Below are 27,636 nucleotides of genomic sequence, written 5' to 3' on the forward strand. Positions count from 1 at the left end.
TGGGTTGAGAAGATCCCCTGCAGTAGGGAAATGGCAACCCACTCCAGTACTCTTGCCTGGGAAATCCCGTGGACAGAGGAGCCTGGCAGGCTGCGGTCCACCAGGGGTCTCAAAGAGTCGGACGTGACTTAGTGACGAAGCAACAACCACGAAACAAAACTCATGGGGATGGCAGTAGCCCTGCCTTATTCCCCTGTTGCTAGCCACTCCTCCACTCCAGGACTGCTAGCCCGCACCTCCATACCCTCTGACACAGCCAGGATGTTCAAGAGGGCTGATGGGTCCTGGGCAACGGCAGGGAACTGACTCTGTCACCATCCATCTTTCTCTCTCTCCCCCTCCCCTTGTGGTGGCTGAAGTCCAACACGACCGTCCTCACGCTGGAGCTGGCGGACAACTGCATCACGGAGGAGGGTATCCTGAGCCTGGTGGAGATGCTGCAGGAAAACTACTACCTTCAGGAGATGGTGCTGTGCCCGGTCCTGCCTGTTCCTACCTCCACACTCAGGGCCTCAGAATCCACTCGAGACAAGCCAGAGACCCCTACCCGAGCCCAGCCTCCAGGCTTTCTGCTCTCAATCTGGGGGCTCCTCCCCACTAGAAGTGACTTCTCAGAGGAAGTTCCACACCTAAGAGGCTGACCAGGTTCCCCATGGGCATAGGAAACCCTGAGAACCTATTTCCATCTGACCTCACAAGTCCCTAAACGGACAAACTTCTTTAGAGTTGCCTTAACGTGAACTTTCTTAAAGAAAATAAAGTCACGAGATAATTTCATAAAATACAATGCATCCAGAGATAGATGATTGGCGATGGTTGGACACCAGCATGAGTGTACTTCAGCCCACTGAGCTGTACCCTTCAAAATGGTTAGGATGGCAAACGTGTGTACGTCTATTTTACTACAGTTTTAAAACTTGGAAAAAGAAGGGGGAAAAACGACCAAGATCATAATGGCAAAGTTATGTAAAGTCCCTCCCATTCGCCTGAATGGACTGTGTCCATTTATACCCCAGTTTCTTCCGAGCACAGTAATTCATGCTTCAGGAACCAGTGAAGGGAATTACAATAATTGCTTACTCTTAATTTGTTTATCAATTGTTTCATACTAAACCCTCCAAATAGTTATCTTGGGTTTCCAAAAAAAAAAAAAAAATGCAGTGTGCTTATCTAAAATACCAGGGTGAAACTGGGGAGGGTGGGGGGAGTCTTTGAGGTCAGCTTCAGAGAATTGAGACCAGCCTAGGGCCTCGCCATGAAACATCAGAAAAACCAGGGGTCCTCTCCTCCTCCTCTACCTCTTTCTCCTCCTCGTCCTCCTCTTTTTCCTCCTCCTCCTCTTTTTAATCTCCCTAACCCTTCCAGTCCTTCGACCTAACACCTGCTCTCTCTACCCCAACCTTATGCCCTTAGGACAGGCCTCAAGTAAGCCCCCACCCCCCATCATTTGTTAACCAGGGCCCTTTGGTGGGATTTTTACGTACAGAAGTGTTCTCTTGCCTTTTAGAATGTTTCCGACAATGATCTCGGCTTGGAGGGGGCCAGAATCCTCTCCGAGTTCCTCCAGAATAACACCTCCTCGCTTTTCAGTCTTCAGCTTTCAGGTGAGCCTATGAAGGGCTTCCCACGTGGTACTAGTGGTTAAGAAACTGCCTGCCAATACAGGAGACTCAAGAGACACAGGTTCAGTCCCAGAGTGGGGAAGATCCCCTGGAGAAGGAAATGGCAACCCCCTCCAGTATTTTTGCCTGGAGAATTCCATGGACAGAGGAGCCTGGTGGGCTGCAGTCCCTGGGGCAGCAAAGACTCAGACTCCACAGAAGCGACTTAGCACTCACGCCTGGCGCTTTCTTATATAAAAGTTTGTATATTTACTGTTGTCAAGTTCATCAGTCTTTTCTTTTACGGTTTTGATTTTTGTAGTCTTGCTTAAAAACTGTTTCCTACTTCAGATTTTAAAGTATTTTATTTTATTTTCTTCAAATATTTTTGTAATTTTTCCCACATAGATCTTTAATATATCTGGAATTTATATTTGTTCATGGCATTAGGTAGAAATCCTATGTGTTATTTTCACCTGGCTAAAATTCATAGCCAAGTGCCCAGCTTCGTTAATTGAATAACTTATCCTTTACTGACTAACTTGAATGCCATTTTAACATATATTAAAGTGTGTGTTAGTCAGTTATGTGTGACTCTTTGCGACCCCATGGACTGTAACCCACCATGCTCCTGTGACCATGGAATTCTCCAGGCAAGAATACTAGAGTGGGCTGCCATTCCCTTCTCCAGGGGAGCTTCCCGACCCAGAGATCGATCCTGGGTCTCCTGCATTACGGGTGGATTCCTTACCGTCTGAGCCACCAGAGAAGTCCATCATATGTTAAATTGCCATATAAATATAGATTCCTTTCTAGAATCTCTATCCCATTTCATTTAGCTATTTCTATGTCAACATTGTACTGTTTTAGTATTTGTTTAAAATATTAAAATTATAATATGTTATAATTAGTTGAAATTTATAAAATATATCAAGTATGTAACATTCAATATATTAGTTTTATACTTATATGCTTATATTAGATATTTTAATATGTTTGAGCTTCCCCAGCGGCTCTGCAGTGCAAGAATCCACCTGCAATGCAGGAGACACAGGTTCTGATCCCTGGGTTGAGAAAATACCCTGGAGAAGGAAACAGCAACCCACTCCAGTATTCCAACCTGGGAAATCCCACTGACAGAACCTGGCAGGCTGCAGTCCATGGGATTGCAAAAGAGTCATACATGACTTAGTGACTAAACAACAACAATAATGTGTTTAATATTTGAGTGGACAAAGTTTGACCTTTTTCAAAGTAATCTTGGCTATTCCTGGACAGTTTCTCCTCCAGGTGAATTTTTAAATCATTTTGTCAAGTTCTATTAAAAAAACTTATTGGGATTTTGGTTGGAGTTATATTTAATATTCTAGGTTAATTCAGGAAAGAACAGACATATTCAAAATCTTGAATAGCTTCATTTAAGAACTTGGTTTCATCAGGTTTTTTTATGTTCTTCAATAAATTGTTATAGTTTTATTTCATTATTAGTCATGCATATTTCATATTAGCTTTATGTCTAGGTCTTTATCATTTCATTCTTATGAGAATAGAATGTTTTTTCTACCACTTTTTCTAATTACTTTATTCCTGGTATCAGAGAAGGCAATGGCACCCCACTCCAGTACTCTTGCCTGGAAAATCCCATGAACGGAGGAGCCTGGTGGGCTACAGTCCATGGGGTTGCTAAGAGTCGGACACGACTGAGGGACTTCCCTTTCACTTTTCACTTTCATGCATCGAAGGAAATGGCAACCCACTCCAGTACTCTTGCCTGGAGAATCCTAGGGACGGGGGAAGCCTGGTGGGCTGCCGTCTATGGGGTCGCACAGAGTTGGATACAACTGAAGCGACTTAGCAGCAGCAGCATGAGAGCTACTAATTTTTGTACATTGAGCCTATTGTCAATCATTTTATTGAATTATCTTACTAGTTCTGACATTTTGTTAATATTCTTGGATGATTTATGTAGGTGATAATGTCTGCAAACAATGGAAGTTTTTGTCTCTTCTTTCCAGTATTTATGGCTCCTGGAGAGTTTTTTGGTTGTATTGACTAAGACCTCTAATATAACATTAATCCAGAATGTTATTTGCAAAAACACGAACTTCCCAGTCCTATCCCAGGCTGCTAAGTCAGAATCTTTAGGGGGAAAGGCTAAGAATCTGTATTTTTCATCTATCTTCCAAATAATTTCTTACAGCCGATGCAGGAAAGGTAACAAATAGTATAAATACAACAATTTGAGTAACAGATCACATAAGTTTCTACACTGACTAGATTCTCATCTCATTTCATTGTACTGGTGCCAGAAACAACCAAGGAAGTATTTGTGTTTCAATGGATTCATTCATTCATTCATTCATTCAGGATTAACTGAGCACCTGCTACGTGCCAAGCGCTTTCTCAGTGCTAGAGACATACGGTTTATTAAACTTTCAAGGAGAAATTTGGGGATAAGAATTTGTGTCATCTATTCCCCGCAAATCACCAGTGTTTTATCAATGGATTCCTTAGCAGGGCCAGGGCTAGGATAAGACAAGGAAGGCACTCGCCTCAGCCGCAGAACTTAAGGGGCAACAAAAAACTCAGTAACCAAGTAAATAACATCTTAAAGCAACATTTTTAAAAGCCAAAATTAATACAAAGATAAATCCATGGGTGAAGAAAAATATCAACACTTTAAATAAACCACAGAATCCCACAGGGACAGATTGGAATGAAGTACAGGGTCAGATCCTGCTTTTATTTAAACTCTGGTTCATCATAGATGTTTTTACATTGATTTGCATTTTAAACTATTAAGATCTTATTCATCGCAATTGCTGAGATTTTTGGCACCCCTTCGATTTTGCACGCATGGTAAGTGACTCATTCATCTCTCCAGGCCCACCTCTGCTGCTTAGACTTGAATTAGCATTTTTAGAACATCACAGAGTTTAGGCACAAGGCCAGGGGTTGATGCTATCAGTGGAGGCTCAGGGCATGGTGTACCAACTCCTGAAACTCCCTGCACAGTCACGGCAGAGAGAGAAGGGAAGGAGCACTAAAGAGATGGTAATGAGCTGCCTTTCTCCCCGTGTGTGCCTCTGTGCCCAAACACTGCTTTAAGCATTTGTGCAAACCCACCGCGCATCCAGGCTGCCACGTAACACTGAGAAGAGTTCCACATGCTATACAGTCCGTCTTTGCTGGACTTGCCACCTTTTCTATGTCCGATTGTTCCAAAGGCAAGACACTAGCAGGACTAAGATATGGAGGGTTAGGGAGCCTTAGTCTGAAGAACGTTGCTAATGCACCCCCTTCACTGCAGGGAATAACTTCAAGGAAGAATCTGCAGAGCTGTTCTGTCAAGCCTTGTCGGTAAGAAGGCAGGGGTGCGGGTGCAGCCAGCCCCGTGAGCGATGCTGCTGGGACATGGGTGGCTCTGAACGTCAGGAAGGAGTGAGACCACTTGCCTGGTGTAGGGAGCTGCTGAGTGTTCAGACTCCAGTCCTATCAAAAGCCTCAGCAATTGGTAGGACTGTTTGGATGGTGCTAAATTCTCCTAGCAGTCATCAACAGTTCTACAGGAAATGAACGGTCCTCCGTCTAAGAACACTAGCCTACTTAATTTTCGGCATACGCGGGCCCCCATCGCAGTGTTCCAAGTGAGGCATTTGCAGAGAAGACAGAGAAGACAAAAATCACCTCTCTCTGCCCTGTTTCTTTCTCTAGAACAATTACAGAATTAAATCACTGGATCTCAGTCACAACAAATTCTGTGACAAGGCAGGCGAGTACCTGGGGCAGATGCTAGGTGAGTCCTGCTGCAAAGGGAGGGGCCCAGAAAAGGGAGGGACGTAGGGTAGGATGGCTTGTCAGAGCTCGTCTCCTGTTTCTTTATTGTTATTGACAGTTCTGATTATAAAAAGCAATGTAAACGATACCCCAAATTCATTTTGAAGGGAGCAAACATCTGAATGTGGGAAGTAAAAAAACTTCAAAATAATTAGATTAGAATAACATAAAAGTAACTCGTTTCTATGAGAAATAATACAGAGAGATGACCTCAGGGAGGCTAAAGATTATTAAACAGAAATGGGCACACACTGTAACGAAACAGTGGGCAGAAACTGCAGCAAAAACGAGTCATACATTTGGCAACAGTGAAGTGAAAACTTTCAGATGATAAAAGAAATCATGGGGCAGTGATAGAAGACACGCACTCGTTAGGGAGTAGAAATGTAGAACATTTGTAAAATATACAAGATTACTGTTCAGAATACTGACGAAAATTTCTCTAGCTCAATTAGGCAGTGATAAATACTCCCAGTAAAAAAAATAAAACAACAACTGGCCAAAGCGTATGGACAGTGACCAAAGAAAACCAAGTGTCCGCACTCTTCAGTAATTAAAAACATCCAAAAGAAAACCACAAACAGATCTCCTTTGTCATCTAGCAGAGCTGTAACAGTTTCCCATCAGAGAATATCAATTGCGGTGAAAACGAACAAAAAATAGGGACACTCACAAGTCTGCTAGGTAAAGGCACTTTGGAGAACAATTTGACTACATTTAGTAATATATATTACGGAGAAGGCAATGGCAGCCCACTCCAATACTCTTGCCTGGAAAATCCCATGGACAGAGGAGCCTGGTGGGCTGCAGTCTATGGGGTCGCGAAGAGTCGGACACGACTGAAGCGACTTAGCAGCAGCAGCAGTAATATATTGGAAATGTATATATTCTATGACGCAGTTCACCTCTATAGGTGTCTCAGAGAAGGTCTCGTGCATACAGAGAGAGCTGTCCGAGGAGGTTCATTATAACAAAAGTGTTATAAAAGGGGGGAAAAACAAACTAAACATTCTCTCCTGGGGAAATGAATAGAAGCAGAGAGGACTCCTAGCAGTGGGGACCGAGTGCTCATCTAGATGGGGAGGGGAGAGGAAACCGCCCAGGGAAGGCGGCTCTTTGTTGAAAACTGAATATAAAAGAAGAAACAGCCGTGCTATATAGCTTTCCAGGAAGAAAGCCTGTTTGAGGAACTTGGGGCGACAGTGTGGCTGAAGTACAGGGAACAGGGGAGGAGAATGGAAGGGAGAGAGGTCGTTGAGGTGGCGGGCAGCCCCTCACGTCGGGCTGTTGGAGCTATGACACCCACAGAGCCTGGGTTTCATTCAACGCACGGCGTATCACGAAGGATGTGAGCGTGGGAATGATGAGGGACAGCTGGGAAGCTCAGACCCACTCCGTGACTCCTGCATCCGAGGAGGACGGGAGGGGAAGAGGGAGGCGTGGTGACTGGGACAGAATCACAGTGTGAGCTCAACCAGGGGGCTCTCGGAGGGGATGGATTCAGAATATGCTCCAGAAGTAAAGCCAAAAGGCCTTGCTGATGTGAAGAGGGAGGGAAAGGGAGAGATAAAGATAGATTCGTGATTCTTTTGTTTCAGTTCCTGGTGAGATGGAGGTGGTGTTTACTCAGTGAGGGGAACTCAGGGAGTCACAGTACAGAGGGGCAGGAGTTAGGAGTCAAGGTGTCTGCTTTTGGCCAGGAAGGGCTTTCAATGCCCATTTGACGCCGACACGGAGATGTCAGGAAGGTGGTTTGCTGGGTCAGTTTAGAGTGTGGAGAACAGGTCAGAACTGGAAACATATTTTCGAGGTATTTAAAGCCACGGCCATGTGTCCAGATGAGGTCGTCCAGGCGAAGAGTGCAGACAGAGTTGAGTAGGGGGCCATCCTACTGCCCCCGGGGTCACTCCAACATTTTAAGGGGTCACAGAGGAGGAGGAGCTGGAGTGGGAGTGATGAGTCAAACAGCAGGGAAAGTGAGGTACCAAGGAGCCACGCGATGGGGAGCATTTTCAAGAAGGGGGAGGTGGGCAGCGGGGTGAAGTACTGTTTAGAGATCAAATAAGAAGACAGAAAAGTGACCACAGGACTTGCCAGCATGGAGATAACTAGTGAGGGGGTATGCAAACCCAACTGGAGTGGGTTGAGTTGAAAATGAGATGCAAAGAAGTGAAAATGGCCCTGTAAGCAACTCCAGGCGCTCCACTGAGACGTGGCTGGAAAAGAAAGATGGGTGGCATAGAGTCCAGGAAGGTTTGCAAGGATGGGAAGTGCTGATAGGAAGAAGAGAAACAGAAACATGCTGGAGAAGAAGGAGGACATAATTATAGGAGCGAAGTCCTTGAAAAGACAGGAGGCGATAATATCTATAACAAACATGGAGGGGTGGCCTGAGAGCAGTAGGGACCCATCATTCACTGAAAAGAGTGGGGAGCCCAAGAGTGGGTGTGGGGGGCAGTGGGGCTGGGAGATAGCACTTTAGGAGGGCGAAGCTCTCTCACCCCATTGCTGCCGCTTCCTCAGCGAAGCAATGAGGCAAGATCTTCAGCTGGAGCGGAAGGGACGGAAGAGCAAAGTGTAAATGAACTATTGGGTATTTTGAGTCTCCCTTTGAAAACTAATTGTCAAACATTTTAAAATTAAATTTTAAAACATAAATTTAAGATGAGACAGACTAACTTCTGTTTTAATATGGTTGTCACCATACTATATTGCAGCTTTCAAAAATTTTTGTGTACTAAAGCCACCAAATATTAGATGATTGCTATGTGACAGACATCATGCTAGGCTCTTTACATCAATCTTTACAAAAAAAAACTTTTGTAAAGGTTAACATTCCCATGTTATAGATAAGAAAACAGAAGTAAGGGAAGGATAAGTAAGCCAAAGAATCCGCCTCAATGTGGGAGAACCAGGTTTGAGCCCTAGATCGGGAAGATCCCCTGGAGAAGGGCATGGCAACCCACTCCAGTATTCTTGCCTGGAGAATCCCATGGACAGAGGAGCCTGGCAGGCTACAGTCTGTGGGGCCGCAAAGCGTCAGACATGACTGAGCGAATCTCTGCCTTCTGTCTAAGGTCACATAGCTAGGAAGTGGTGAGAACAGAATTAAACTTTTAACTTTGTGGTCATTTAAGAGGAACAGGAGTGCAAAGTATAACTTAAGTGGGGGACATGGCACAAAAGAGCAAAGAAGGGTAGGAAGAGATTGAGGGAGACAGCCAGGGAGAGAATGAAAGCAGGAGAAAAGTTTGTTCTCAATACAACAGAAGGTGGTGTGCATTTTCCTAAAAGTGTGTCCTGGTGGTTGACACAAGAGAAAGACATGATCAGTACAGAGCACTCTGTGCATAAAAAAGTAAAACAGAAAAACATATTTTCCTGGGCCTGAAGGCGGTTCCTCCCACTCAGTGTCCTTCAAGAGCACTTTAGTCTCTCTTCCCAATAGTGTCCTCAGCACATCCGCCCTCCCCAGATAAAAATGACAAAGCCGACGTGTTTAAATAGAATGCTCTCCCAGCCCTATGTAGGCTGTAATCAAAAGCACCTTTAAGTTTTTTTAAAAATTGCAATTTCAGTGCAAACCCAACTTCTAGACAAGCCTGATGTCGCCCCGCTTCCACCTGGTTATATCCCTAAAGTTCTCCTGGATGGACATTCTGTGGCCCCACTGCTCCCATAGGTCTCCATGAAAATACCACGTGATAGACCTCGCCATGCCCACCGCAGTCTCGCTACGTAAACTACCCCTGTTTCCCATGCTGTCTCCATCTATGTTAACGACTGTGTGATTTTCCACCAGGTGGATATTTGTGTTATGCTTTACCCCTCCCCTGTGAGTCACAAACCTCACTTTTGTGAGCGACGCCATGGGAAACATCTGCAAGTGTCACTCACCTTACATACTATACTGTCTACCTAGGAAGAGTCTCAGGGGTGATATTGCCGTGAGATGGAGCAAACAGATTTTAGTAGGAAAACATCTCTGACCAGACAGTTCAGAGTGTATCCCACGTTTGCCACCTGCAATGTACAAGTATCTTACCACGATTCTGTGGCGTTGGGAATCCCCTTGTCATTTTGTGTTTAAATGGATAACAAGTTATTGCCTCAGTGTTCTGCTTTGCATGAGGACTGAGCCATTCTTACCCCCAATTTCATGGATCTCAGGCCAACCCAGAGCCTGGGTTCTCCGGGAGGTGGGGGAGGCTGAGATGACGCCCTCCCCTCCCTCAGCCATCAATGTAGGGCTCCAGTCGCTGGATCTGAGCTGGAACCACCTCTACATCCGGGGAGTGGTGGCCTTGTGCAATGGTCTCCGGGTAAGCCTGTGGGAGTGGAGCCAGGGTTGAGCCCGGGTGAGGATGACCAGGCCCTCTGTCCACCATCTTGAACCCCTTCTCCATGGTCACCATTGAGGACAGTGATTTGAGACCTCCTCAGGCACTCTTCACAGTCAGTCTGCCTCCCACAACTCCTGAATGCGTGTCCTCCTTTAGTACAAATCCCTCCCAGGGAAACTTGCCCTACTGGGGCCTCATACGCACCTCTGGGGGTAACTTCAAAGGGGCAGTTTAACTCAGGGCGAAGGGAATGACCTTCACCCAAAGAGAATGAGCTCTGAGACTCTGAGCCCAGGTGGGAGGGATCTGGAAAGATCTGGCCGTCTCTCTCCCGGGGACCACTGAGCACTCTGTCCGGAAGCCGGCCAGGGACAAAAATGGGGGCCCGTTGGCTGGATGAGTTGCCTGCAGCCTTGATGCTGGCGCTATTTTCCCTTCTCCCTGCAGTCTAACGTGTCGCTGAAGAAACTCGATCTCTCCATGAACAGCTTTGGGAACGAGGGGGCTGCAGCCCTAGGGGAGGTCCTCAGACTCAACAGCTACCTGACCTACCTAGACCTCAGCAGCAATAACATCACCAACGACGGGCTCTCCAAAATCAGCAGAGCCCTGGAGTTGAATGAAAGCCTCAAAGTTCTGAAGGTAGTCTCACCCGGGCAGGAGACAGGACAGCTTGTGTGTGCATGTGTGTGTGTGTGCCTCCGTGTGTGTAACTGCATGTCTGTGTGTCTCTGCTCCCATGCGTGTGTGCGTCAGTGGGTGTGCATCTGTGTATGTGTCCCTGCATCCCTGTGTGTGCATGCACGTGTGTATCTGTGTGTGGGGGGACAGGGGGGAGCGGGAGTGGGTTGGGATGTTGCTGGAGAGAAAAATCTACATTCTTGGCTGGCTTTATTCTGTAAACTCAGTGTCACACTCTCCACTCTCACCTGACACAGGGTAGCAGTTTGTCTCTTAACTGGTTTTCCTTTCTCCCATCTGGGTCTCCTCCAGGTTTTTTTTCTTCACAAAGTGGCTTTCGGGATCTCCGTTCCCCAACCAGGGACTGAACCCGGGCCCGGGCAGTGAAAGCGCCAAGTCCTAACCGCTAGACTGCCAGGGAATCCCCTCCTCCAGTTTCTCTCCACGCTGCAGCCAGAGTATGCCTTTTGAGTGTAAATCTGGCTTCTAACCCCACCCCTACCTACTCTACTCCAGCTTAAGCCCCCCATCCCCCAGGGCCTCCATGGCTCAAACCCAGTCCTCTCCCCCAGTGTGCTTCAAGTGTACCCTACCCCCCAACTCCTATGCTCCAGCCAATGCCTCAGGGTCCTTTTTTTTTTTTTTTTTTTTTAATTTTTTGGCTGCCCTGGGTCTTCATTATAGTGCACAGGCTTCTCATTGCAGTGGCTTCTCGGTGCAGAGCACAGGCTCTAGGCACTCGGGCTTCGGTAGTTGTGGTGCAAGGGTCTAGGAGCTCCATGACATGTGGGATCATCCCGGACCAGGGATCAAACCCGCACCCCCTACCTTGGCAGGCAGCTTCTTAACCATGGGCTTCCCTGGTAGCTCAGCTGGTAAAGAATCCACCCGCAATGCAGGAGACCCCAGTTCGATCCCTGGATTGGGAAGATCCCCTGGAGAAGGGAAAGGCTACCCACTCCAGTAGTCTGGCCTGGAGAATTCCATGGACTGTACGGGCTGTGGGGTTGCTAAGAGTCCTGAGCGACTTTCACTTTCACTTCTTAACCACTGGACCACCAGGGGAGACCGCAGGGGCTTTTTCACCTCCTTCCCTGCAGGACCTTGCCCACACCGCTTCCTTAGCCCACAGTGCTCCCCTTACCCACTCCAGTATTCTTGGGCTTCCCTGGTGGCCCAGCTGGTAAAAAAAAAACACCGCCTGCAGTGTGGGAGACCTGGATTCAATCCCTGAGTCAGGAAGATCCCCTGGAGAAGGGAAAGGCTACCCACTCCAGTAGTCTGGCCTGGAGAATTCCATGGACTGTACGGGCCATGGGGTTGCTACAAAGCCACAGTTATCAAGACAGTATGGTACTGGCACAAAGACAGAAATATAGATCAATGGAATAAAATAGAAAGCCCAGAGATAAATCCATGCACATATGGACACCTTATCTTTGACAAAGGAGGCAAGAATATACAATGGATTAAAGACAATCTCTTTAACAAGTGGTGCTGGGAAATCTGGTCAACCACTTGTAAAAGAATGAAACTAGACCACTTTCTAACACCATACACAAAAATAATTCAAAATGGATTAAAGATCTAAACGTAAGACCAGAAACTATAAAACTCCTAGAGGAGAACATAGGCAAAACACTCTCTGACGTACATCACAGCAGGATCCTCTATGACCCACCTCCCAGAATATTGGAAATAAAAGCAAAAATAAACAAATGGGACCTAATTAACCTTAAAAGCTTCTGCACATCAAAGGAAACTATTAGCAAGGTGAAAAGACAGCCTTCAGAATGGGAGAAAATAATAGCAAATGAAGCAACGGACAAACAACTAATCTCAAAAATATACAAGCAACTCCTACAGCTCAACTCCAGAAAAATAAATGACCCAATCAAAAAATGGGCCAAAGAACTAAATAGACATTTCTCCAAAGACATACAGATGGCTAACAAACACATGAAAAGATGCTCAACATCACTCATTATCAGAGAAATGCAAATCAAAACCACTATGAGGTACCATTTCACACCAGTCAGAATGGCTGTGATCCAAAAGTCTACAAATAATAAATGCTGGAGAGGGTGTGGAGAAAAGGGAACCCTCTTACACTGTTGGTGGGAATGCAAACTAGTACAGCCACTATGGAGAACAGTGTGGAGATTCCTTAAAAAACTGGAAATAGAACTGCCTTATGATCCAGCAATCCCACTGCTGGGCATACACACTGAGGAAACCAGAAGGGAAAGAGACACGTGTACCCCAATGTTCATCGCAGCACTGTTTATAATAGCCAGGACATGGAAGCAACCTAGATGTCCATCAGCAGATGAATGGATAAGAAAGCTATGGTACATATACACAATGGAGTATTACTCAGCCATTAAAAAGAATACATTTGAATCAGTTCTAATGAGGTGGATGAAACTGGAGCCTATTATACAGAGTGAAGTAAGCCAGAAGGAAAAACATAAATACAGTATACTAACGCATATATATGGAATTTAGAAAGATGGTAACAATAACCTGGTGTAGGAGACAGCAAAAGAGACACTGATGTATAGAACAGTCTTATGGACTCTGTGGGAGAGGGTGGGAAGATTTGGGAGAGTGACATTGAAACATGTAGAATATCATGTAAGAAACGAGTTGCCAGTCCAGGTTCGATGCGTGATACTGGATGCTTGGGGCTAGTGCACTGGGACGACCCAGAGGGATGGTATGGGGAGGGAGGAGGGAGAAGGGTTCAGGATGGGGAACACATGTATGCCTGTGGCGGATTCATTTTGATATTTGGCAAAACTAATACAATTATGTAAAGTTTAAAAAAAAAAAAAAGAGTCCTGAGCGACTTTCACTTTCACTTCTTAACCACTGGACCACCAGGGGAGACCGCAGGGGCTTTTTCACCTCCCTCCCTGCGGGACCTTGCCCACACTGCTTCCTTAGCCCACAGTGCTCCCCCGACTGGCCTCAGTTGCTATTCTGCCTCAGAACACAGTGGGAGCCCCAGTACCCTAGGCACCCCCAGGGAACCCTCAGATCCTGTTCACCCCTTCTCCTAGAACTCCCCAGAGTTCCACTTTATATTCTCGTTCTGAGTGACTTGTCTGTCACGCACTAGCCTGAGAGCTTCCTGAGGACAAAGACGTATTCGGGTTTGCCCATTAATATCACCTGTACCTAGCAGAGTCCTGGGTACGGGGGATATAATACTCCGCTAGGACTCAGGACTACAGGAGTCTACAGGATAGTAGTCCTGAGTCTACAGGACTCACTAAGTCATGTCCAACTCTTGTGATCTCATGGACTGTAGCCCACCAGGCTTCTCTGTCCATGGAATGCCCAATGAATATTTATTAAGTAAATGAATGAATATGTATTTCATTTTAAATTAATTTGCTTATAGATGCTAATTTATATCAGAGAAGCTCCTGGGAAGTTGGCAATTGATGAAAAATGAGGCCTTGTATTAACAGGTCCCCTTTCTGGGGCTCCTACTTTGAGCCAGGATCTGTTTCAAGTGATTTGTCTCCTTATTCCTGGCCCAGCCCCATCAAGTGGGCTCCAGTAACCCCACTTGTCAGATGAGAAGACTGATGCTGTGTGACCTGTCAGCTAGCAAGAGGCAGAGGGAAGTCAGCTCTACCTGGCTTTCTACTGCAGTTCCAACTCCCGCAAGATATGTGGGTGACTCTGGGGGACCACAGATGTGGGAGTGCTGGTGGAAGATCAGGAGTTAGGAATCAGTGAAGATGAGCTGCCATTCAAGAGGGCAGTCACCCTAGAGCTGTTGCGGTGACAAGAGGGAGTCAGGTTCTGACCAGTGGAAGTAGCTTGGTGATGGCAGACCACTCCAGGTGGCCGCCTAGTGACTGGGGAAGCTGAGAGGCTGGCCTGCCTGGATGGGCACCAAGTGTGATTCAGACAGGAAGAACAGACTCAGCCTGCCAAGGACTCAGCCTTGGGGGCCAATGAAGCCAAGGCAAGTTCAGAGAATCTGACTTCTAAAAGACTAAAAAACTAACTCAGCAAAATGGCCACGAAGATTTTTTTCTGGTTAGTGAAATATAGGTGATTTTAACATTTTTTTCTACTGCTTTTAAATTTTTTCTACAGTGACCAAATATTTTCATTTTAGATCCTTGTCATGCTTGCCTGTGCTTATCCCAGTGACTGGCGTGTTGCAGGGCCCCAGTCGATGTTTGTTGGATGGATGGATGGATGAGCAGTGAGATGGACAAGTGGATGGATGACAGACAGACAGACAGAGAGATGGGTGCTTACAGAGAAATCTGGAAGGAAGACATAGACTGTGGTTTGACGGGGATATATGGAACCCGTGCTCTGAACCAGCCTTTTCTGCCCCCATCTCTGCATCCTTCTGCCTTGCCCTTCCTCCCACAGCTTTTCCTGAACCCCATAAGTATGGATGGGGCTGTGTTACTTATCCTGTCCATCAAGAGGAACCCCAAATCCAGGATGGAGGATATTGACATTTCTGTAAGTCATCTGATGGTTCGCTCACACTCAGGGAGCATGCCAGTTGCCATGGCCACCGTGCCAGGTGCCAACAGCTCTGGCCCTCAGGGCCTACGTGCTCCAGGAGAAGAAAAGACAAAACACTCCTTTTAGGGTACAACTCTGCCCTCCTCCAGAGGTCCTTTCCATTGGAGTAGCCAGTCAGTCAGTAACATCATGGTATAAAATTATTTGCCTGATCCTGAGAACCCAGGACCTGCACCCCCAAGAGCAGGCCTGAGGGCAGAGAGGAGGAACACCAGAATCAAAGGTGGGGGACCCCAGAACAGACCTGTCTGCAGTCAGCTTTGTTGATGGATGGCTCTGGGCCTTAGAATGCTTCCACAATCACAGGATTTTTAGAATCTGAGTATGAAAACACGTCCAAATCTGTGTTTTCATTTCATGACTCAGCCTACTCTAATCAGAGTAGTATTTGAGTGTAAAAAAAAAAACCTAGATGGAGGCGGGAAGCTTGCGGAGGTGACTCCACTCTGTGGGTACTCTGGCCTGAATCATCCCAGAGGTAGGAGCTGTTGCCAACAATATCCTATACTTGTCTATCAGTTTATACTCTTTTTTTTAAGCCCCAAAGCCATTTTATAGGCGCCAACTCGTTTAGTTCTACTCTGGGAAGTAGGTAGAATGTATTCGTGACCTAGGGCTGCCAAGGCAAAGTACACAAAGCAAGTGACTCAAGTGATAGAAATGTCTTGTCTCACAGTCCTGGAGGCTAGAAGTTCAAGGTCAAGGTGTTGGTCAGGTCGGTTCCTCCAGAGGACTGTAAGGAAGAATCTGCTCCCTGCTTCTCTTCTAGCTCCTGGTAGTTTGCAGGCAATCTTCGCTGTTCCTTGGCTTGTAGAGACCTCACCCTGGATCTCTGCCTTCAGCCTCAGGTGTCACGCTCCCTGTCTCTGTATCCCAGTGTTCCCTTGTTACAGGGACACCAGTCATATCGGGTTAGGGCCCACCCTAGCGACCTCATTTTTAACTTGATCATCTGCAAAGATCTTATTTCTCAATAAGGTCATATTCACAGATACTGGGGTCAGGATTTCAGCATCTTTTTTTGTGGGGATACGATTCAACCCATGACTAGTACTCGTCCTCATTGTCCTGCTTTACACATAAAGAACCTGAAACAGAGAGGTTAGGCCACTCACCCAGGACCACACAGCAGGTGTGAAACGCAGCGAGGAGTAAACCAGGGCTTCTGCCTCCCACTCTAGAGTTCTGTAAAGGTGCAGTGTGAAAAGTCCTTTCACATTTGCTTAATGCCACACTAATTGGGGTTTTGTTAAGACTTTAATACCTTGCAAGTCTATCAGGGATGATGTTTTGCGTTTGAAATCCAAGCTTCTTAGAACTGAATAATGAGTAAAAATTGGGTTTATATTTGCCACAGATTATAAAGTGTCATAAAAACATACCTGCTGTCCTTTTCACTTTGTTCCCTCGTCTCCTCCTCCCCAGCCCTGGCTCCTCCTTGTGCTCCTGGTTTTCCTCCTCAGAGGCCTGCTCCCTGCTTGTCCCACAGCTCTGACCTGCACCCTGTGTTGCTGCCTCTGACCTCAGCCCCTGGGTCCAGAGTTCATTAGAGTTCGGCTCCTCCCACCCCCTGCAGTGCAGGTTGGAAGGTGTGAACCCGAGCACTATCTTGGGGTGTCTGAGGGAATGTCGGAAGTGGTGCTGTTTAGACCCTAAGGTGGCATATAAACCCCTGAGCTGGAGTTTCTCTTGCCACTCCACATGATGCCACCATAACTCTAAGTAGTGTTGGAATCCCTTCATTGTAGATGCTTCTAGAACTTTCTCTAGAATACCTACAAAGGAGAGGGAGTAAGTCTTCAGCCCTTAGCACGAATTGAGTTCTTTGAAAAGGCAAAAGATACTGAGAGCCGCAGCTGAGGGATGAAGCCGGTGGAGCACACCCACGGAGGCCGGGTTTCATCAAACACCATCACACAGAGCACGTGCTCTCCTGCAGCCTCTAAGTGGGCATGGAGGCCCTTCCACAAGGCGGGGGCTCCCCATGTGCAACCGGATGGCTGGAATGAGGGGCTCTCTGCTAGGGCTTCAGCTCTGAAGACCAACACTGGGGTAGAAATGGGCTTTTCAGGGCCTTTGGGGGCCAGTCATGTAACCCCACAGCTGTGCCCATCTGTCACACACAGACACTAGGCTCACCTTCTGAGAGCAGAGTGAGTTGACAGGCGGTGACAGGCCACCAGCGCCCAGCTAGGACACCTGATCCAGATCACGTGGGAAACTCACAAGCCAAACTGCCAGTGCTAGCAAAGGACAGCCGTGTCCCGGTCTGGGAGCAGCACCGCAGAACAAACTAGAAAAGACAACACGTGGCTTTGCTTGGGGGGAGCCCGCTGGGCTGGGAGATGGCATGACGGCAGCACCCGCTGCCCGACAGGTCCCCTCTCTCCCTGCTGCAGAATGTGCTGGTGTCCGAGCAGTTCGTGAAAATCCTGGATGGGGTGTGTGCCATCCACCCCCAGCTGGATGTGATATACAAGTCAGTGCAAGCCCCCTCGGCCAAGAAAACCCTCTTCACATGGACGAACCCCGTGAAACTGATCCAGGTGAGCCCTGCTTCCCTCTAAGAGCCCCCAGAGGCCCCGGAAAACATTAACCTTTGGCTCAGCTCCCAGAATTTCTCCTCCCCCGGAGCATGTTCATGGTCCTGTCTGACAAGGGATTCTCAGCTGCAGGATATCCCCTCTGACTCTCAGATCCATCAGCAATGCTTCCTGATTCTCAGAGGAAAGGAAGTGCATGGAACTGGCTAAAGAGGGAGGGCCGTGGAACAGGATGGTTTCTGCCAGCTAGGCTCCTCCATTACAACCAGAGACAAGTCACTGAATTGCTCTGTGCCTCAGTCTCTTCACCTGTAAAATGGGCATAATAATAGTACCCACCCCAGCAGGGCTGCTGTGAAGGTTAAATTCTATACTCCACATGATGGACTTAGAACAATACTTGGCATGTGACCAGCACACAATTCACAGAGGCTCTTTCCAATAGCTGGTAAGGATGCAAAGACATCCTGACCCTGTGGTCAGCATGGGTATTTGGTGGCTTCAACTAATGAGAAATCTGTAAGTCTTTTATATCTAGAGGTCACCTGCTCCTGGCTCCAGTCTTAAATTGTGTCTGGCAGTGAGAGGAAAAAGATGTAACAGTGGAAATAAAACTCAGAGAGTGTTAGAGCTGGAAGGGATGTTATAGCTCCTCTGGTCCAATGACCTCACAGAGCAGTGACTGCCCAGGCCTGGGGTTTTCACTCCCGGCTCCGCCCTGGACGTGCAGGCGAGGGGTGTGCTGCTGGGGGCAGGACTGTTACCACCCGGGGCAGCAGGAGCTGGGAGAGTGCCCTGCAAAGGCAATTCTGCATGGCATGTGCCACAGGACCTCTGTGCCTTAGTTTCAGAACCAAATAGAAGAGCTCTTGCATGAAAATTCTCACTGTAGGAAAAGTTCTAGAAAGCAAAGCAGTATCAAGTATCTTTATATCTCTATCAGTGAATCGATGTCAGGTGAATAGAGGAGAAATTTGTTTTGCAAGTAGAGTGGGAATGGAGTTTTCTAGTGCAAAGTGCCCTTGCTCCTCGTTTTAAAACAATATAGAAAAGGAATCCCAGAGGAGAGACCCAACCACACACACAATGTAAACCATAGGCCTTCCCCTCAGGGGCCCAACAATCTGGCTGGGAAGATGGGATACAGTCATTTCCAATAGAAAATATCAGATGATAAATAATAAACAAGTGACCAAGGTAGCAAGTGTCAGTACAATCCAAACTAGAGGTCACTGCAGGACTGGGCATGCAGGGAAGGATGCCTCCTGGCAGAGGTGGGTTGGGGCAAGGGCCCTGACATGCAGAAAGGGTGCAGGTGAGCCCCAGAGGGAGGGATGGAGGGAGGGGGACACCCACCAGAAAGGAGTGGACAGGGAGTCACTTGCAGTGTGTCTGGAGGGGTGGGAACAGAACCACTTGGCTCCAGTCTCACAGGGAAGCCTGGGAACCAAGGCTGCAAAGGGAGGCTGGGGCTGGACGCGGCAGTCCTCAGACTGTAGGCTCAGAGTTGGGTTTGAAGTCAGGGAGCAGGGAGCCAGGGAGAGTTGTTGAGCAGAGGGTGTGATGTGAATCCAGCAGGACTGAGGGAGAGTATTTTTGGCAACAGGGAGAGAAAAGAACTGAAGGGGGTAAATATGAGAATGGGAAAATCAATGAGGACACGCTTGTAGTATTCTAGATATAGAACGGCAACTTGGCTGAAAAGGACGATGGGAGTGGAGATATCCTTACGGAACATCTCCAGGACCTGGTGAGTGGTTGTGTCTGCGTGTGTGGGTGTGGGTGTGGGTGTGGGTATGTGTGTGTTGGGAAAAGAGAGACCTGTGGGAAGAGGAGAGAGGTGAAGATAACTCCAAATTTCAAGCCCAATGGACTAAAAGAATGATGGTAATGTTGCCAGCAATAGGGAAGTCCAGTGGGGAAAAGAAGCTGCCCCTGCCCCCTTACCCACTCTGACTTCATCCCTCCCATCTCCCCACCCTCCCATTTCAGCCCCACTGGATCTCTCCCCATTGTTTTTTGCATCCCTTAAAGTCAGCTCTGGGTCCCTCTGCCTGGAACACTGCTCCTCCTGCCCTCTGTGTCTCACCCCCTCCTCCGCACTCCCTCGGTCTGCACTTGAGTGTCCCTTCCTCGGGCAACCCTTCTCAGGTTCCCCGGTCAAGAATCAATGCCCTTGGTACACACTACCACAGCCCTCTGCTTCACCTTTTACCACAAAACTGAACTCTTCCAGGGCAGGCTATGTTGGGTCTTGCCAAAACACCTTCCAAAGTGACAGGCCCATCCGCCAGTCAAGCTCTTAGTTGCAGACCACAGAATCCACTCCACTAGGTTAAGCAAAGAGGAATGAATTACCAGAAAGAGACCCCAGAGACATGAGAGGGCTGAAGAAAAGCCTCCACGTTTAGATTTCAGAAAAGGTTGCCAGACACCCCAACTGGGTTACCAGGAGGGCTGTCCCTTCTGCCTCGGGCAGGAAGACACCCAACCAGGAACCACCTGCGGAATCGGGAAGCCACCCCCCCAAGCTGCCAAAGCACTCGGGTCACACATGCATCTCACCACAGGGCTTGGTGAAACCATCTCGTTCCTACCCATAGCCTCAAGGGGGCTTGGGGAAGGCCGGTCTTTGGTGTTCCAGCCTCTGTAACACATTATAGAGGTGGGTAAGAAGGAACTGGAGTGGGTGTAGCTGCTGCAGCCCTCAGTAACAGGGATCACAGAATCCAGCTGATTCAGGCTCACTTCAGACCTGTTGGATTGAGGTGTCAGTGGGGTTCGGTATGGACTGGCGAGCAGCTGCTGGGGATGTGGAATTAGAGATGGGGGTCCGGGATTTATCCCGGGGTGGGGTCAGCGGAGTACAGCTGAGAGGGAGGTACAGGGAGAGGAGAGTGATCCCTGAGGAATTCCTCTGTGAGCAAGGGTGTCTGCAAAAATACCTGTCAGCGCAGCTGCGCCTTGCCTTCGGCTTTTGAGAGTCAGAGGGAAAGATAAACCAGAAGATACTAAAAAGAAACCAAAAGAACACTTAATGATACTGGAAAGGAGCTCACAATATATAATACAGTGCATTTTATTAAACAGTATGTATGGTAGAAAGATGTTAGATAGATAGGCAGGCAGATGAAAAAAAATGTACGTCAAGATGTTACCTCTGGGCGGTGGGATTGGACTATGGGTAATTTTTCATTTTTTTTCTTTCTATTGATCTAAAATTACCTTAAAATGTGAGTAGCTACTATCTTTGAATGGAAAACAATGACACATCATTTTTAAAATACTCTAACACAGTACATCTCCATATGAGGATGTTCGGATGAAATAATGAGAATCCTATGAATTCCAGGAGCCTGCTCCGCCCGTCCCACTACATGGTTCTGGTTTGGTCTTTGGGTCTCTGAGCTGACAACAGCCCTCTCACATCCACAGAGCACCGTCTCCACTAGTCTTAGCAGGGGCGACCTCAAAGCTAAATAGTGCACATACATATGATCACCGCCCTATTCCCTCCATGCTGTGGGAGCTTAACAGCCTCAGCAACAATCCTTCCGCCCTTGGGATGTGGACCGGCAGGACAGCCTGCTCCATCCGGGTGGGACAGACACGTGGGAAGCATCATGTGTGGTTCTGCCGGACCTCAGTCTGGGCAGGTGGAGGGTCGGAGGTGGGGCGGGAGACTGGGGTGGGGGGGTTCGTACAGATGTTACAAAGCTCGTGGTGTCTCCTGCTTCTCCCAGAGCTACGCAGACCAAAATAAAATCTCCGTCCTGGACTTCTTCAGGAGCCTGAACCCTAGTGGAGAGATGATGATGCCTGTGGGCGAGTTCCGGAAAGCCATGATACAGGTAGGTGGATGCCTCGTGGCCGCAGGCACTAGGTGTGCGTGTGTGCACGGTGTGTGACAGACAGAGACACGCACGAGCATTTCACAGAGCTTCCCCGCTGGCTGTGAGGAGCCAGCTGGTCCACCTCCTCTATCGAGACCCAGAGGGACAGCTAAACCTCCCTCCATCACCCCCTGACGTCATTCTCTACTGCATGGCTGGGTACCACTGGTGACCCAAGATGCTGCCCAAAGACACACGTTCTTCATCTTCAAGGTCTTTCTCCCCATTGCATTTGGCTACTGGGCAGATTTCACAAGGGAGTAGGATAAGAGACCACATCCCAGTGCCCCGGTATTTTACCTCAGGCTGTATCGTCTTGGCTGAAATCCCACACCTTCAAGTGCAGGATATGATGGAGGTGCTGAGGAACCCTTGAAATGCAAATGTGAACAGGTCTGGCTCCAGAACACCCCTAGGAAGGATGGGCCCTGCAAGAATAGGACTCTGTGGGGGTCCAGAGTGGGGATAGAACCCTCGGAGCTGGGCCTGAAGAGGGCTGGCTAGACTGGGTACCAGGGAGGGAAGGATGAACTTCCCACACTGCAAAGTCACTGCCGCCCACTCCACCTGGACTCCCACCTCTTTCCCCCACAGGGCCCCCCAGATTGAAAGGAGAGGCTCGGGGGTCTGGGCAGTGACCCCTGGGTGTCGGGGGCACTTCTTCCTGCCCTGCAGGGTGTGTGGGTTCAGCTCCCTCGGATCTCTCCGTTGCCAGCTGTGGGCCCAAGGCGAGTGAGTGAAGCACTGTGGCGTGTGTGTGTATGTGATGGGGAGGTCGGGGGCGGGGAGCAGAGAGCTCCACTGACCTTGCATGTTCTGTTCACCTCCTCAGCAGAACAAGGTCCCCATAAACCGGTACCAAGTCAGGGAGCTGATAAAGAAGCTGGGCGAGAAGACAGGCATGGTGGACTTCAGGTCAGCCCGGCCCCACTGCCCAGGCCTCTCTGGGCTGCCCCTCTGCCCCCCGGAAGGCCCCCAGTTCCGTCTAAGGCACCCTGGCTCCAGGGGCCATCCTGGAGCGATGGGGATGCATGGAGCAGAGGGCGAGGCCCTGGGGTGGGGACGGGGTATCAGACAGACAGATGAGAGGACAGAGGCGCCCTGGGGAACCGCGGGTCATTCAACTCTCCTGGAGCGTAGGCAGCCAGGCAGGTGAGGAACTCCTTGAAGAGACCAACAAGGACCTTGACAATGATCATAACAGTGATCAACATCCATGAGCCCTTACCACATGCCAAGTACTCCACCAGTCAGCAGACAGGCGCCCGGATTCTCGAAGTACCCAACGGGCACTAGCGTGCTCCCCACCCTACTGTGAGGGATGAAACAGAGCTTCAGCAAAGGAAGGCATGGAGCCAAGTGCTTGCGGCCAGAAAGGGGCAGCTGCAGCCTTAGGACCCAGGTCTGCATGGTCCGGGCACCTGCTTCCCTATGCCAGACCTCCGGGCTGAGGCTGCAGGACCCGCTGGTCTGCACATGGCCCTGCAGCGGCGTGTCTTGAGGAAGCCCTAAGGAGACTGCCGGAGGAGGCCCCTGTCTGATGCTGCCCCATGGCCCTCCCCCAGGACCTCTGTCCCTGCCTCTGTCAGAGTCCCTCATGCGTGGAGGAGCCGCTGCCTCTGCTGTAATTCGGCTCTAATAGTAAGGGTGAGGCTGTGCACAGGGCTCTCAGTCTCCAAGTGTTTAGAATGGGGTGATAACCACAGCACCCGAGAGCGTTTCTTAACAATCGAGTGGAGACAATGCACGTGAGGGGCTGGCACGTGATGCTCTTGGTCAGGAGCAACACCATCATCCAGCAAGCATCGCCCCAGCAGGGTGGTTCAGGCGTGCACCCCACCTCGAGGGCCCCCCACCCCGACCCGCCCTCTCTAAAGCACCACCTCCTGTTCCTTGGGACTGGTGGGAGGAGCCCAAGGCAGAGGGCTGAAGATCAGGTCGGGGTCCAGCAACCCTCCAGTTTTCATCTGAGGCCGTGTGGCCATCAAGAGGCGGAGCTGGGGCCTCAGGACCCAAGTGGGGAGCTCTAGCGGGCACCTCGAATTCCCCTGCGGTCACACACACTGCAGTTCTGTTACTTCCGATTGAAGAGCAGAGTTATCTTTCTTTTTTATTGTTGCTTGAAATTATCATTTCTTGTTACAAATCATATCTACTTGTAAAAGGCCTAAGTCCACAGAAGTGCCTTAGGGAGAAAATGAAGGCACTCTTTCACCTGCCCCCACAGCTCCTGCTGCCCCCAGAGTGCGCTTGTGAGCAAGCCCAGATGCATGCTTCGGGAACTTTTCCCACATACTTGCAATCAAGTGTGTGTCTGTGTGTGTGTGTGCGTGCGTGTGTTCTCCAAGTGTTAAAAACATGGACTCTGGGACCGGGCCACCTTGGTTCCAACCCCAGCTCCACTCCTGTGGAACTGGGCAGTTTACCCAACCTCCCGGTGCCTCAGTCTCCCCATCTGTATATAGGGCTGGGAGCTTTCAAGGGTTAAATGAGTTAAAGCCTATGAAGCACATAGAACACTAGCTGGCATGTGGTAGACTCACAGTATTTTACTATACATTATTTGACCCTCACACACACACACACACACACACACACACACACACACAGAGTCTCTTATCATAAATAGAAGCATACCAGGGCTTCCCTGGTGGCTCAGATGGTAAAGAATCCACCTGCAATGCAGGATACCTGGGTTCAATCCCTGGGTTGGGAAGATCCCCTGGAGAAGGAAATGGCAACCCACTCCAGTATTCTTCCCGGGAGAATCCCACGGACAGGGGAGCCTGGTGGGCTACGTCCATGGGGTCACAGTCAGACACGACTGACCAACTAACACACATGCACAGAACCATACTGTCACAGTCCTCTGACCTTGCTCTGCCTTACAGTATGGTTGGGCGAACTGTCCACGTTAGTATCTTTAGATCTATCTCAGCCTTTTCAACCACCGCGTGGTATATCACCGTGCAGAAAGAGACTCTCTTACCGACTGTTAGGTTATTTCCAAAGTTTTGCTGCCACAAGTAACAGTCACCAACTTTCTTTCGTATGTCGTGTCTGCACACCTGTTTGTCTAACGTGGGTTGGGTGGCTCGGACCCAGGAGGAGCATGTCCACATTCTAAAATTAAATCTGCTGCCAAAGCTGACAACGTAAACCCACCCTCATCCCTGTCCGGACGCTGAAGCTCACCTCGGGCATTGCTTTGCCAAGACGAGAGAGGGGTTTACACATGGTCTCAATGGGGTTCGAGCCTGTCTAAACACTCTCGGCAATCAGCCACTACTAGGCTGCATTGGCACTCAGCGTTATCCCCTTACCTTTCAATCCAGTTTCTTGAAAATGACGAGGTCATAGCAACACGTCCAGTCTGGAAAGACGTCTCAGCGACAGAGAACTCCTGGCACGTCGGCTGGTGGCAGGGGAGGAGGCGGAGAGCTGGCTGAAACCTCGGTGGACAAACCCCAAGGCCAGGGCTGTGAGCCAGCCAATAAAGTCTGGCTTGGGTCTCCGGGCTGCTGGTGGCCTGCCCTTCCCCTGGGAGCACCCTCTGGTTTTAGGGGGCCCGTCCTTGGCGGCCTCATCAAGAGCCATGAGACAGATTGGGAGTGTGTGGGGTTGCTGGGCGACAGAATGAGAGCAGTGGGGGAAAGGTCAGCGCACGCAAGCAGTTGCCACCGTGCTTGTAAACTGTGTCTGGGGGCATGGCTGAGACTCGGGAGGAAGTGGCAGAGGGAGCAGGTGCTCAGGAAGTGAGGACGGGGCCTCTGGACGCACAGGCCAGGGTGTCACCTGGAGAGAGTCCGGGCGGGAGACGGAGCGAGCTGGCATCCAGTGTAGCCTGGCACAGCCTGGCCACCTGACCTTGGAGCCTCGTGGTTCCACCTGAAAAGTGGGACAGCTGAAACCAAAGATCCCCCGCCTGTTCTAGGGATCTGCCATCCTGCATTTCTTTGTAAAATTCCTTGGGAAACTGGGGAGGCATGAGGAGCTTAGCAAAAGAAGAGCAGGTGTAGCCAAGAACAGCATATGTTGAGCCAGCGGGGGGAATGGGTGCCTTCAGGGGTTTTGATTAAGCCCGCCAGCCGCCTCTGGGACGAACAAGGGCAGGAACTGTCCTTTGTACCTGTTCAGTGCCTGCTTATAGTAGGTGCTCAATAAAAACAAGAGGGTGAGATGAAAAAACTCATGCACCTGGCAATTGCTTTGGGCAATCGAGGGAAAGCTGGGAGAGTTTGGGGGTGCCCAGGGGCCACACTTTGGAGCACCAGGGAAGTGCTGGAATGGCACCTGGGAATCAAGGCACCAGCCCTCGGGGTTCACTTTACTTCTTCATCAAGGGTGGAGGTGATGTTAAGCCCTTTCTGCACATGTGGTGGAATCATGATCTGAAAATCTGTCCCCCTCCCCACAGCTTATTTTCCCCTCCCTTCCCTCATTCAGAGTCTTAGCCTAAAGTTGAATTTCTGTTAATTAGACTGTTGTATGGGCTCAGACGGAGAAGGCAATGGCACCCCACTCCAGTACTCTTGCCTGGAAAATCCCATGGATGGAGGAGCCTGGTAGGCTGCAGTCCATGGGGTTGCTAAGAGTCAGACACGACTGAGCAACTTCGCTTTCACTTTTCACTTTCATGCATTGGAGAAGGAAATGGCAACCCACTCCAGTGTTCTTGCCTGGAGAACCCCAGGGATGGGGGAGCCTGGTGGCTGCTGTCTATGGGGTCGCACAGAGTCGGACACGACTGAAGTGACTTAGCATAGCATAGCATAGCGTATGGGCTCAGAGTCAAAATTAGGATGATGAAAAGAAGGCAATAGAAGGAGTTTTTGAGCTGAAACTCACATCTACCCCACCCATCAGGGTATGTAGATATATTTGACTCCCCAAATAAATCGGATCCCCTTGAAGTCGGGGAGCTTGCCTTTTAAGACTATTATAACCCTTGAAATTCTCCATCAAGTCCATGCTCATAACTGAGCATCCAATAATTACTGGTGTCTGGGTGGAACCCAGAGGATTATGAGGCTATTACATCAAAATTTGTTACGGACTGTAGACTGTTGTTCATTCATTGTTTGGTCACTCAGTCGTGTCCAGCTCTTTGCAACCCAATGGACAGCAGCACGCCAGGCTTCCCTGTCCTTCACTATCTCCCGGAGTTTGCTCAAACTCATGTCCATTGAGTCGGCAATGCCATCCAACCATCTTATCCTCTGTCGTCCCCTTCTCCTCTCGCCTTCAATCTTTCCCAGCATCAGAGTCTTTTCCAATGAGTCAGTTCTTCACATCAGGTGGCCTAAGTACTGGAGCTTCATCTTCAGCATCAGTCCTTCCAGTGAACATTCTGGGCTTATTTCCTTTAGGTTGGACTGGTTGGATCTCCTTGCTGTCTAAGGGACTCTCAAGGGATCAATGAAAACAGCAAAGTAAGCCAGAAGGAAAAACACCAATACAGTATACTAACGCGCATATATGGAATTTAGAAAGATGGTAACAATAACCCTGTGTACGAGACAGCAAAAGAGCCACTGATGTATAGAACAGTCTTATGGACTCTGTGGGAGAGGGAGAGGGTGGGAAGATTTGGGAGAATGGCATTGAAACATGTAAAATAGCATGTATGAAACGAGATGCCAGTCCAGGTTCGATGCGCGATACTGGATGCTTGGGGCTGGTGCACTGGGACGACCCAGAGGGATGGTATGGGGAGGGAGGAGGGGGAGGGTTCAGGATGGGGAACACATGTATACCTGTGGTGGATTCATTTTGATATTTGGCAAAACTAATACAATTATGTAAAGTTTAAAAATAAAATAAAGTTAAAAAAAATTAAAAAAGAAAATAGCAAAGTTTTCTCAAAATGTTTTTATTCACCTTTTGCCTAAAAGAGAAAAGGCAGCACATTTTCTTATCAAAGTTATTTCTGCGTGTGTAGTTTTGGAGGAACGATGGACATATGGAGAAGCCACCGTCCGGGACCCTCCAGCCCACCCCTTGACACACACCCCCATCACCGAGGCCCAGCTGAAACCCTGCCGCAACTCTGGAACCTGCCCAGGTGTGGTGTAGTTCCTACTTATGGCCACTAGGTGTCAGGTCAGCTTCAAAAGTCCACCTGAGGACTGTTGAATCAGCTTGCTTTGTGGTCCTTGCTCTGCCCTTT

General features: G+C 48.9%; 2 protein-coding genes across 6 annotated transcripts in view; one reads left to right on the plus strand and one right to left on the minus strand.

The window, feature by feature from the left end:
* ANGEL1 (angel homolog 1) overlaps positions 1-24,878 on the minus strand; it is a 69,315-nt gene extending 44,437 nt beyond the window's left edge. Inside the window, exon 1 of one of the 2 annotated variants that reach the window (XM_061429552.1) lies at positions 24,791-24,878. The gene's annotated coding sequence lies outside the window, so the exon portion shown is untranslated. The remainder of the gene's footprint in view (positions 1-24,790) is intronic. The other variant, XM_061429549.1, reaches the window with a different exon arrangement.
* LRRC74A (leucine rich repeat containing 74A) overlaps positions 1-25,013 on the plus strand; it is a 32,789-nt gene extending 7,776 nt beyond the window's left edge. The window contains exons 4-14 of one of the 4 annotated variants that reach the window (XM_061429557.1): positions 360-467; positions 1,508-1,604; positions 4,912-4,961; positions 5,316-5,397; positions 9,675-9,760; positions 10,229-10,423; positions 14,870-14,965; positions 17,431-17,577; positions 21,318-21,425; positions 22,303-22,382; positions 24,803-25,013. In XM_061429557.1, coding sequence (XP_061285541.1) covers positions 360-467; positions 1,508-1,604; positions 4,912-4,961; positions 5,316-5,397; positions 9,675-9,760; positions 10,229-10,423; positions 14,870-14,965; positions 17,431-17,577; positions 21,318-21,425; positions 22,303-22,382; positions 24,803-24,827 — 1,074 coding nt within the window. In that variant the 3' untranslated portion in view covers positions 24,828-25,013. Of the gene's footprint in view, positions 1-359; positions 468-1,507; positions 1,605-4,911; positions 4,962-5,315; positions 5,398-9,674; positions 9,761-10,228; positions 10,424-14,869; positions 14,966-17,430; positions 17,578-19,244; positions 19,325-21,317; positions 21,426-22,299; positions 22,383-24,802 lie in introns of those variants that run through there. The other 3 variants (XM_061429556.1, XM_061429558.1, XM_061429554.1) reach the window with 3 other exon arrangements.
* Positions 25,014-27,636: the final 2,623 nt, after the last annotated feature.

The sequence above is a fragment of the Bos javanicus genome, chromosome 10 (assembly GCF_032452875.1).
Source record: "Bos javanicus breed banteng chromosome 10, ARS-OSU_banteng_1.0, whole genome shotgun sequence".
Lineage (NCBI taxonomy): Eukaryota > Metazoa > Chordata > Mammalia > Artiodactyla > Bovidae > Bos > Bos javanicus.